This window comes from Anastrepha ludens, chromosome 4 (assembly GCF_028408465.1).
Source record: "Anastrepha ludens isolate Willacy chromosome 4, idAnaLude1.1, whole genome shotgun sequence".
In the NCBI taxonomy this organism is placed as follows: domain Eukaryota; kingdom Metazoa; phylum Arthropoda; class Insecta; order Diptera; family Tephritidae; genus Anastrepha; species Anastrepha ludens.
The window spans coordinates 123,194,535-123,207,091 of NC_071500.1; the positions used below are offsets into that span (position 1 = coordinate 123,194,535).

General features: G+C 35.9%; 2 protein-coding genes across 2 annotated transcripts; one reads left to right on the forward strand and one right to left on the reverse strand.

The window, feature by feature from the left end:
• The first annotated feature begins 9,145 nt into the window (after window positions 1-9,145).
• On the forward strand, window positions 9,146-10,358 carry LOC128862445 (mitochondrial import receptor subunit TOM20 homolog). Its single transcript, XM_054101064.1, has 3 exons — window positions 9,146-9,386; window positions 9,450-9,528; window positions 9,731-10,358. The coding sequence occupies exons 1-3, from the start codon at window positions 9,257-9,259 to the stop codon at window positions 10,041-10,043; spliced, it is 522 nt and encodes a 173-aa protein (XP_053957039.1). The 5' UTR covers window positions 9,146-9,256; the 3' UTR covers window positions 10,044-10,358.
• A 2-nt stretch (window positions 10,359-10,360) lies between these two features.
• On the reverse strand, window positions 10,361-11,603 carry LOC128862444 (exosome complex component RRP43-like). Its single transcript, XM_054101063.1, has 3 exons — window positions 11,498-11,603; window positions 10,648-11,238; window positions 10,361-10,589 (listed from the first exon to the last, which is right to left on the reverse strand). Exons 1-3 carry the CDS (start codon window positions 11,512-11,514, stop codon window positions 10,379-10,381), a joined length of 819 nt encoding a protein of 272 aa, XP_053957038.1. The 5' UTR covers window positions 11,515-11,603; the 3' UTR covers window positions 10,361-10,378.
• Between the last annotated feature and the right edge of the window lie 954 nt (window positions 11,604-12,557).

Below are 12,557 nucleotides of genomic sequence, written 5' to 3' on the forward strand. Positions count from 1 at the left end.
TGGACACATGAGATCGCAGAACTTAGAGATATGTGCATCCATAAGCGTAGAAAGTATACTAGAGCCAGAAGATTGGGCCCGGCGATAACGGAATCCGAAGATTACAAAAAGAGCAGAAAAGAATTGAGGAAAGCTATAAGTGAAAGCAAAAAAGACAAATGGGAAGAGCTACGAAACGATCTAAACAATAACCCATGGGGGTTGGGCTACAAAATTGTTATGAAAAAGCTAGGAGCCAAATCCCCTGCTGCTGATATGGAAACCGAAATGGTAAGCAAAATAGTCGACACACTCTTCCCAACACACTGTGCTGAGAGGGAAGAACTGGACTATGAAGCAACGGAACCTGTCCCATTCACAGAAGAAGAACTTATGGATGCTGCAAAAGCAATGAAATGCAGTAAAGCGCCAGAAACTGATGGCATAGTTGCAGAAATATTGAAACTATTGGCAATCGAACGCCCTCTTTTGCTGCTGAACATGTACAACGCATGCCTAAAAGAAGGAACTTTTCCAGAAATATGGAGAAAACAAAAACTAGTACTAATCAGTAAGGGAAAGGGAGACCCAACATTAGCTTATAGATCGTTATGTATGCTGGATAGCGCAGGAAAACTCTTTAGTACTCTTTGAAACTGATAAAGCATAGGCTTAACGAAGGCGTAGAGAACAGTGGCGGCCTCTCCGACCGGCAGCATGGTTTTAGAAGTGGCAGATCTATCTTAGGAGCCATCAAAGATGTAATAGCTAGCGTAGAACATGCCCAGGCAGGTAATCGATACTCCAAACGCTTAGTATTACTAGCCACACTGGATATTAGAAATGCTTTCAACAGTTTAAGTTGGGACGACGTAATTAATCTATTGAAGATTATTCGTAGCTATCTAAGCAATCGCGTGCTCTTATACGAAACGCGAGAAGGGTGTAAGACTAAACAAATAACAGCAGGGCGGCCCAAGGATCAATACTCGGACCTGAACTCTGGAATATAAGCTACGGTGAAATCCTTCGAATAGAGATGCCTGAGGATGTGCATTTAGTGGGATACGCAGATGACATTGCAGCTCTAATAATCGCTCGAAACACTGACGAAGCCAAAAGGAAGTTAAATCAGGTGATGATCCGAGTTCAGACATGGCTAGAAGACCATGGATTAAAACTGGTCACAGAGCGCAAACGGAGATGGGAGGCAAAAAACACAGGAATCCCAGTACCACGCTTCTCCGATATTAGAGTTTAAACGCTCACACTTTGGCAGGCAAGATGGCACTCTGATGGCTCGATGGACGGCGAGACTAATACCCGATCTAAAAAAGTGGGTATAAAGAAAGGAGTCAACCAAACTGCATGTATGGAGATACTGAGTATGATGATGTGGAGCACACCTTCTTTAAATGCGAGAGGTGGAACGTAGAGACAACAGGTCTGCAACGAGCTATTGGTGTATTTACACCTCAAGAAATTATCGAGAAAAGGATGATAGACGAAGAAAAATGGAATGCCGTCGCAAATTTTGTGGGGTCATTATCCGAAAAAAGAAGCGCGAAATGGAAAGTTATGCTGAGAGCATTGAGCATAGGTTTCTCAAAACAGGCGACCCTGGACGCAGGGTGAGTAAGTAAGCAATGCGGAATCAGTCCCGGGGTGGAGGGAAAAATCCAAGAGAAGAGGAGCGATACTTTTAGTGGAATCACCACACTCGTAGTAGCGACGGTTACTACAGTGGGCCATATAGCGTTTGCTTTTTGAACCACCTATTTTTTGAGAATGGTAACACAAATGACATGTGAAATATGTTCATAATTTACTTAAAGGTTTGACATTTTCGAAATAGAACGCTATACGCTTGAACAAAATTGGGAAATATTGAAAACCTATTTCCAAAGTGGTGAATCTTCTTCTTCCGCGGTTACAGTAAATGGCGAGCGTTACCGTGACATTTTCAACGAGTTTTTGTTTCCAAAAATTGAAGAGGATGACATGGACGACATTTGGTTTCAACAGGACGGTGCAACGTGTCACACTGCCAAAGTTACACTCGAACTTTTGGCTACCGTTTTTGAATTCCGATATCAATTGGCCGCATCGGAGCTGTGATTTAAGCCCGTTGGACTATTTTTTATGGGGATCCGTTAAGGACAAATGCTATGCGAACCATCCAGAGACGATTGATGCTTTAAAACACGAAATCGAAGTATAAATGACAATGTTCAATCTTCAAAATAAAAAAAAAAGTTTGAAAAAATATTGATTAGTTTTTTTTATAGCCGATTCAAAAAGCAAATTTTACATGGCCCACCCTATATATGGTGCGAAGGCATTTTTAACCCAACCTCACCGCCAAAAAAAAAAAAAAATTTACAGTTTGGTGCGGTGTTATGGCCACTAGAGTTATCGGACCCTATTTCTTTGAAAATGGGGATGAAACGCCGGAATCGATTTCAGGAGCTTCTTACATAACATTGATTGAAAACTTTTTGCGGCCAATGGCGGAGCAATATCCTAATTTGTGGTTTCAACAAGATGGTGCAACTGCGCATACTGCTAGGCAGTAGTCTTTAGTCATTAGTAGGTCTTATTTGGCCCACCCGACCATCATTTCAAAATGTTCCAACGGATTGCCAGTAAATTTAAAAGGAAAGAATGCCAATTTATTACATAATATAACCACACGGTAAAATCTTTTATTCCTAAATTGTAACTTTACTCATTCTCTCTATATATTACTAAATTTTCAGATTTAAAATTTTAAAAACTGCAGTAAGCAAAACCAGAAAAAAAAATTCTGCCAATAAACTACACTCTGGAAAAATTTGTCGTTGACAGGGGACATCTACATTTGAATTGTCACTTTCGCAAATTATGGCGACATCTACATTTCAATTATCCATTTTTTTATATTATAGCACGATACGGATATGCATTTTATATTTGTCTATGCAAATAGCCGCATTTTATGAGCAATAAAATGTAGGAAATATTGCTGTTTTTTTTTCTTTCCCCTCTAATTCTATCAATTAATAAGTACGAGTCATTTGACAAACAAATTTAATAATTCAAGGCGAAGAACTCATAATAATGAAATCTTAATTATTAATTTCAAACGGATAAAAATTACGTTTATAGGAAATAAACTATTCTCTAGAGTAAAACTATTCTCATTTCATCCAGCACGGATTTTATTATAGCACATAAGTAGTTATAACAACTGGCTCATTTTATTGAAACTCCATAAAGTATGCCAGAGAACTTTTAAGAAAGCGAGGGTGAAAATAATAAATGAACTTTTTTCGAGTTGAAACTCTGTTCGTAAGGAGTTTAACACAATGGCACGGAATTTATGTATATATGTATGTATAATTGGCACGTACACCTTTTTTGGGTGTTTGGCCGAGCTCCTCCTTCTATTTGTGGTGTGCGTCTTGATGTGGTTCCACAAATGGAGGACCTACAGTTTCAAGCCGGCTCCATTGCCTGCCGAGGGGCGACCACTATTAGAAAAATGATTTTCTTAATTTTGGTGTTTCACCGAGATTCGAACCAACGTTCTGTCTGTGAATTCCGAACGGTAATCACGCACCAACCCATTCCGCTACGGCGACCGCCTGAATTTACTATGGTGAACAATTTTTAAATTTAAAATTTTTCTTTGACAAACAGTTATTCGGCTCTGAGCGAATTGAAATCAGCTGATAGGCTGACGTCACTTACGATGTGTTTACAAAAAAACACAGAATTCGGTTGCCGAATCTCCCAAGTGACGTGGCAGTCGAAGTTCCCCTCACAATTTTCTTTTTCACCATATTTAAAGAGCAAACCTTGTAAATCTATCATCCTTGGCAGTAACTAGTGACCTAGTGAAGGCAGGCCATGGGGAAAAGATTTTTATATGTGCGACCAAGGACAGACCGTGGACCGGCTCTCAGCGAATTTGAAAAAACAGCTAACTAGCTGGCCAAACCTGGTAATCTATCGCCACCAAAAAACACAAAAATCGCTAACTAACATCAATAAACTAAAATAACAATTTAATTCTAAATAAAATTAAAAAGCTCACTCTACAAATAGATAAATATTTTGTCACGATTTAAACCATAATCACATCATTGACATCACAAAGCAATATTTTTAATATAAACAATTTAAATAAGTTTAAAGTCAAAGTATACGTGGACCGCCGTAGCGGTAGAAAAAGTTGTATCTAATAGCCGTAGCCGCTCGGTAGGCAACACACCCCGAGTATATTTCTGCCATTAAAAAGCTCCTCATAAAAAATTATCTGCCGCTCGAAGGAGGTATAAAACTATGGGTGCATCTATTTGTGGAAAAACATCAACACGCGCACCACAAATAGAAGGAGCTCGGGTAAACACCCAAATAAAGGATATAAGCGACAAATTTATACATTTATGTACAGCTTTGGTCAAACGTTTAGCGCACTTAAAAAGAGTTCAATATAATGCTCGATTAAATTGTATTAAAACAAATTAAATCCAGTTTTTTTAACTAAATATATTGAACACTTTATTATAAGACAAAATAACTTAAAGTAGACAGTTTTCCCTAGTAAAAATATGATAATATAAAATAGAAGTTATTCTTATTTGGTAATAGTAGGATTTGGACAACGACTTAGCGCAGTTTTGATTTCTGTAAAAAATATGAAATATTTGTAAGAATTGAGAAAAGATGTTTGACTATTATTATTTACCATATCAATATTTGGTAGAATAGCCGTTATTCTGTATAACTGCTTCACACCTGCGTGGTAAACTCTCTATTAACTTGTGGCACCTGTCCAAAGGAATAGAGTTCCATGCTTCCTGTACACCTTCCCAAAGTTCATCGATATTTTTAATGTTTGTTGTCCAACCATCGTCTTCACATCATTCCATAAGTTTTCGATTGGATTTAAATCCGGACTTTGTGCTGGCCAATCAAGCTGGGTAATATTTTCCTGCGAAAGCCAGTTTTTGACCACTCCCGCAGTATGTTTGGGATCGTTGTCGTGCATAAATATCCAATTTACTGGCATAAACTCGAAATAATATGGCTCCATATTATTTCTAAGTATATTCAGATACATATGCTTATCCATATTTCCTTCTATCTTGACCAGCGGCCCAACCCCGCGCCACGAAAAAGACTCCCAAACTTTTAAATTTCCACCGCCATGCTTCACCGTGGATTGGTTTCCTGATTTTTTTCACGATGTACATACGTTTTTCCGTCAGGACCAATGCGGTTTATTTTAGTTTCATCCGTAAAAAGTACTCATTTCCAGAACTCTGTCTTTTCGAAGAGGTGCCTACGCGCGAATGATAAACGCGCTTTAATATTCTTTTTTGATAGGAGCGGTTTTTTCTGCTTATACGACCAAATATTTTATTTTCATTCAGACGCCTTCGCACGAGCTTACTGGACACAACTAAGCCTAATTCTGCCCTTACTTCAGCCGCTATCGTTCGTGAAGACATAAAAGGGTCCGATCCACTTTTCCTTACAATTATTTGATCCTCTCGGGGGGAACTTTTACGTGGCGGAGCTTTACGAATTTTTTTTTTGTTTTAATAAATTAGCATCCGACTTGACATCTCTGATGGCATTGTATACCATTTTTCTTGAACAATGCATTATTCTGGAAATCTTCACTTGATTGGTCCCCATTTGGTAAATGTTCCATATTATTTTTCTTTGTTCAACTGAACAACACTTTCCTCTAGCCATTTTAGCAAAAATTTAAATAATAGACGTTATTAATTAAATATTCACCACAAAAAATAGTTATTTGCCGAACCTATCGCATGTAAGAGAAAAACACGTGTAAGTGCGTTAAATAGTTGTCCAACGTAATTGAGACAGAACTCAAAAAAAAATAAGCAATAACAAATACGAAAGAATTATAACGGTTATTTTTTGGGCATTTGAAGAGACCCATAAATAACTCTTATCATGCTGAAAACAAAATTAGGAAAATTTGCACTCTCTTAGAAGTAACTGCATTATTTATCAGTATAATATAAAGTACGCTAAATGTCTGACCATAGCTGTATATACCAATATCTAAATAATAATAATATATAATAAATAATATTATCAAATTGTATCTGATCTGAAAGAAATTCAGCTGAAAATAATTTACCATGAGCAAACATAACAAATAAATATAACTAAGCTGGAAAAAATATCAACATCATCATTTGGCGCTACAGCTCTGTATGAGCTTTGGCCTCTCATCAAAATCATTATCAAAGGTCAGACTTGAAAACAAGACTTGTTTTAAATTCATTTCGTTCTGTTAACCAAGCTCAATGTTTATTGGGTTCTCACATTATCATATCCCTTCATATCAATACCAATGCATATTTACTGCATTTTTTTTTTCTGGCAGCAATATCGGACGATAATACGGTTACTCTATTGAAAGGATTTCTGTGACCAAAGAATTTAAATGTTGTCGATCAGTATTCTCACTTGGCCTTGAGGGGGTGACAACTCACATTTCGTTTGTTATATATATATGAGAATACTTTATAATCAAAGCTAGCAACAAGTTTTGTAATCGGTGGAACTTTACTTTTTGTTTCTTAGTGGCTTTTTAAAATAGCATTTCACACGGCATTGACAACATATCTCTATGAATTCGAGCAACTGCTACTGATATCCAGAGTGTCCAAGCAACCATCCTGTAGAGCCATGGCCGTGTTTATCAAATAGAAATGATGTTTTCTCCAACTGCTCTAGCCTGGATTTTAACGACCTGTTCTCTTTATTAAGGTCAGCAATTTCATGGTTATATTGTGCAACTATTTGTTTTATATCGTCGTATGGACTGCTTAAATAGGATACTGACTTTCTCAGTTCTTTTATTTCGCTCAATACCTCCTTAATCATCGTTGAATCATTACTGCTTCTGCTGCTGCCTGTTTTTGAGGTAAGACTCGAACTGCCGCCAAAACTAATTACGAAGCTGGGATCACATTTGTGACACTTGAACTCCCTATCGGATTCTTCAGTAGTTTGTACTGCTCCTTATTTAGTTTGGTGCACTCCGCATGTGTCCACAAGTAGCACGCATCACAGCAAATGGATTCAAGTTACTCTGTGCAATCTTTTTTGCAAACCACACAGGGAAATTTAGCCACCGTTGATCTTTTTGTTTTTGCCATTTGCATTAACTGATATAAAGTTCATTATTATTCTGCTTGATATTTTTAAGTTTATTTGACTCCCTAAATACTTTTTAATTTTTATTTTGCAGAGAACATTTTTTCCACAACTTTTAGTACCAGTGTTGCCAGCAATATTCATTTAGCATTTGGAACTTTAACATGCTGCTTTCCCAAATGCAACCGTTCTGCATTCTTCCTCCGTATACAGCTTAACCCGAAGATTGCACATTTTTTGAGCGTATACACATTTTGGTTTTGATGTTGTCTCACTGCTCCGCATTTTAATGATTAATGCATACAGAAAGCCCTTTTTTCAAATAATAGAGCAATTTGCATTGAATCAATGGGACGTCATTAAAATCGATAATTTTACCAATTTTTTATAGAAACGGGATACTGATCAGAATCATGATGGAAAGAATAATGAGATGGCGCCTATCGTGGTACCGTTACTTTGCTCACTGACAATGAGTTACGTCGTATTAGCACCAGTATGGCCAAATTACCATTTTCGTAACTTGATTTAGCTTTTTTTTTGTTATTTAGTCTCGGAGTTTTAGTTTTTTCTTCATTACATTTTCCTAGCCTGTTCTAATTAGAAGTAATGTTTATAATTTTGTAGAATATACATTTTTTTTAAATTAGTTCAATAATTCATTCAGTTTTATTTAGCTTTTTTTTAACATCTGGTCGCATTACCCGCGATTGCAGTTGTTGGTGTTTTTCTGCTTTCAGCAGTCAAATCTCTCTCTCGCTACTGCAGTGTTGCCTAGCTTTGGATATAAAAACGCACTAAAATGCCCATTTAAAGAAAATAAAATACCAATTTTTTATTGAATTACTTAAAGAACTTTCTATGCGTGACAAATTGTCTTTAAAATATGCGTTTTTTTTACAGAAACAGGTTAGGTACAACCATAACAGGTTAGGTACAATTTTATTTATGAGTTTTTTTGTTAAGAGAAACTCCTTTGTTAAGGGAACGATTTTTTTGCTCTATTTTTGGTTTTAATTCGCATTCAGTAAATTCAAACGCTTTTTAAAATGTGTAAAAAATTTTTCAATGTTAAGAAGAGTTCAGAGAAGAGCCATTTAATATTCTTGCATAACCTTAAAAGGAGCAAAGAATTAAATTTACACTTTCAAAATATCAAATTTTATAAGAACCAACAAATTTTCATTAACACTAATCTCTTCTCAGAGTGAGCTTTTTTAATATTATTTTGTTTAATAATAAAGTTTTTGTTTTTTAATTTATAATTTCGGTAGCTTTAAATTAAAAATAAGAAACAAACACCAACATAAAAATTTTCACATTTTGGGTATAAAAACGCACTAAATTTATAGAGCAAATGGCTGGCAACATTTCTCAACTCGGCCAATGTGACGTCACGCACTCTCTGATGGGCGCAATCTTGTTTCTATCATTGTTGGGTCAGAATAATCTCATTCCCCAAAATGAAGAGAATGCGATACATCTAACCGACGTTGAGCTTGGGTGGAGCCGTTTTTGGCAAACTCAGCAGTAATATTCTTTGAGTCCAGGGTTGAACTCAATGCCAGCCCTAAGAGAAGTTGTTGCGTAGTCTTGCTGCATAGAGCTGCAAGTATAGACAAAGGTTAAGGTATGGTGCACTTGACAGGACTAGTTGAGTGTAGCGTAAATAATTCCGGTAACGTATAACCGGCTGTCATGGGAATATAAGAAGAATTTAAGAGAATGCGGTGTAATATTTGGTAATATGATATCCAGAATGTTCTAACAAGAAAGTAAAGAAAGATATATTCCGTATGCATGGAATGTCTAATTAATGCAGCCATTGTCTGATATACTATAAGTACCAAATCATCAACTTTGGCCTGCAGAGATAAGAGGAAACACCCTATTCAAAAATATTGTTCTCTGAAATATTTGCACACTTATTTATGAAACAAAATTAAGAATTTGGCATCCTCTGTGTTTTTTCTAATATCGTTCCCTCTGCCCGTTCTGTGTCGGAGCAAGTTGGAATAAGTCAAGATTTTTTGCATTCTTATTTGACAAAGATATTTTCAATTATATTTAAGTTGTTAAGTCATTTAATATGAATGCAATAAATAAAACGGCGATAGGCATAGCTGCCGGAGTTGCGGGCACACTTTTTATTGGATACTGCATTTATTTTGACAACAAACGACGCGCCGACCCAGAGTACAAAAAGAAAGTCAGAGAGCGTAAGTAATGGTAACAGTAAAACAACGTGAAGTTTGTGTAATGTAGAGAAAAAAATATTTCAGGTCGACGTCGAAATCGCAAAAGTGGAAATACTGGCCGTAGTGGAATTCCAAATCTTAATGACCACGAAGCAATTGAGAGGTATTTATTAAGCCTTATTTATACTTATGTAATTTTCAACGTGCTTTTTCCAATGCCTAGCAATAGTTCTAAACATGAGTTCGTAATAGAACTAGGCACAGGGTGTGGAATGATTGCTAGCAATGCGTCATTGGTTTATATCATAGAATTTCTTATATTGCGATGGAAAATACTATGTTTATGATAAAAATTTTGCTTACAGGTATTTCCTTCAGGAAATTCAATTGGGAGAAACTTTAATTGCACGGGGCGAATTCGAAACCGGTGTGGAGCATCTTGCAAATGCCATCGTAGTGTGCGGACAACCGGCCCGTCTCTTGCAAGTGTTGCAGACTTCCCTACCTGCACAAGTATTTGCCATGCTGATTCTTAAAATGCAAGAATTTGGCAATCGTGCAAATGCTGAAATGAGCGACACACCAAAAATAGTTACAGCAAACTCGATCGGAGGCGCCGATATTCCTACTGGGCTTGATAGTGCCCACTCTGCAGTTTTGATTGATGATCTAGAATAGTTGTTGAGCATATACTGCAACTTGAAAGAAATTTGCTTAATGTATAGATATTCATATATATATGCTTATATTGTTGGCCTATGTATCTATCTGGAATGGTTAATTACATATGCTTTATGTACAAATACTTCTTAAACATTTAAAATAAATATAAAGTAAATAGAAAAAAATTCTCACGGCTTCGATTTGAAGACACTCATAAATGTTCCATCGCATGTAGAGATACATATAAATTGGCAATTTACTTTGAATTAAAAATAGAAGTTATTAAATGTTAAATAAACCTGAACTTGTCAGTAGCAATTAAACAACGAATCTAAGATACTACAAATTGTTTATTCTTTATTACTTTTTAAACTTTTTAACAGGCTTGTGATCTCTTGTTCTCGTTTTACAGCATTTTTTACGGAATGTTGTATTTCTTTTACCGAAATGGGTACTCCCCCACTTTTATGGAACAATCCAACTGTGTCTTCATGCACCCCCAAATTGAATACTGCGCTTGATAAACTCTCTTCCCGATGAGTGGGGTCAACGAGCGCAACACTGTAAGATCATATGATCGATATATGTGTCATTATCAAATCCTTCAAAATATACTTACTTGTCAAAGATACTGTAGGTGCTGACCACGGGAAAAATATCCAAATGCAGCTCCTTCATTTCATCGCCTATCTCTATTTTACCACTTTTTTCATCATATATAACTTTGGGCAATTTTAGAGTGCTAAGCGCTGAGGCACAAGCTAGAATTGAAGCATCAAATACGCCACCATCTACTTCCAAGCCAATTAAATCTATATAAAGACACCAGACCAGCTTTCCCGGATGTATGCACAAATCTTCTAATTTCAAACAGTGCGACTCATTCAGAATTCTATATATAAAGCATTCCAATATTTCGGCAACATTTTGATTGTTACCCGTTGCTGTAGCCTTCGAAAACGATGTGAATGACATATCCACATTAGGTACAATGTAGCCGGAAAGTGGCGTGGCAGGTCGCGGCTTGGACAACTCTGCTCGTATGCCACATAAAATATTTGAATTTCCAATTTTTGTTGCACTTGAACCCAATGAATGTTGGAATGAATCAATATTCACACCGATTGGACGATATTTATCGAATGTGCGACCATCTAAACGAATGTCGTTTTCGACAAAATCGCGAAAATGTTTCACAGGGTATATCAACCTGAAATTGCAAGAAAGTAAAATATTTTCAATTACCTAGTTTTCCTGTTTATGCATTTTATTCATGTTATTAAATGTATATTCATTTAGGATAGGACTCGGAGCGCAGAAAACAAATCACCAAAGTTTCTGAGCATATTTTGTTACTATCGCAATGGCAGTCGCTGAAATGATTTTTGGCAATGTAAACTAAATTTGTTTCGTGCTCAATCGCCATTGTTTTCACTATTTTCATTTATATTTACTAAAAACAAACTTACTTGTGCTGTTCAGCCATGTCGAATTAATAAATAACACAAACTTTCATTAAATTCAAATCATGTGCCAAGCACAGGGTGTATCAAGTTGAATTTTCGAACGTTAAAGACACAGGGTACTCCCCACTGTAATACACAAAGTAAAGAATACAGAAGGATTTACGCTCTCTGTTGTGAAGAAGAATTTACGTTCTCTGCTGTCCAGCTCACAAATGTCAAATATAATTAATGTTCAATGCCACTTACAAAAATCATAAATCATCAACAGTCTTCCAACTGGGTACAGAGAACCTAAATTGATAGAGAAGGCTCAGGAACGAATGAAATTCTACTCAACGAGAGTTCACTAAAGGAGGTAGCATTAGTTCAACAACAACATTTTCTACATTAGACAAAGTATTAAACGAATAAACCATTATTTGTGAAGGCAAAATTATTATTATTATTATTATTATTATTATTTATTAGAATAATGCAAAATATTACACTAACTTAAAAACAAAAAAAAAAGGGCACACTAGCTGCTTGGGCCTTCGGTGCTAAAATAGGAAAAATAAATCGTTTATTTATCGTCTTCAAAATGTTCATAATAAATTTATAAATATCCAAATATGTAGTTAGCAATGTTATTGTTTAAATTGCTGGGTGTCATTAGGTGTTATGTGCAAAATATCTGGGCCATATACAACGTTCTTTTCCGCCCTCGCATTTTTCAAATAAATTGTGTGCTTCTCATTTTCTTTTTAATTTTAAAAAGTTGTTTGAAATTAAATTTCTTACAGAATTTCGCGAAAATCACAATTGCATGCTCTCTTTTATCATAAGATTTTAATGTTTCGTCAATACATTTTTTTTCTTAATGTACAAGGCGAAGAAAACAATTCAGCTGTTCTACTGCTTCTGCATCCAAAATCAACAAAAGCAGCATAAAAAATTTCAAAAATATCTTATTTTATACCATTGAAGGTATACACACTATACATCTCCATTAAAATGGCAGATATTTATCAGCCAAAATGCCACTTGGCCGGCAATGAACAATTGCCTCAGAACAAGTGGAGTG

Bases quoted from the DNA above. Each gene is read 5' to 3' on its own strand.
- LOC128862445 (XM_054101064.1), top strand. From the start codon at position 9,257: ATGAATGCAATAAATAAAACGGCGATAGGCATAGCTGCCGGAGTTGCG. The intron at 9,387-9,449 runs GTAAGTAATGGT...AAAATATTTCAG, and splicing joins CAAAAAGAAAGTCAGAGAGC to GTCGACGTCGAAATCGCAAA. The intron at 9,529-9,730 runs GTATTTATTAAG...TTTTGCTTACAG, and splicing joins GACCACGAAGCAATTGAGAG to GTATTTCCTTCAGGAAATTC.
- LOC128862444 (XM_054101063.1), bottom strand. The intron at 10,590-10,647 runs GTAAGTATATTT...ATGATCTTACAG, and splicing joins ACCTACAGTATCTTTGACAA to TGTTGCGCTCGTTGACCCCA.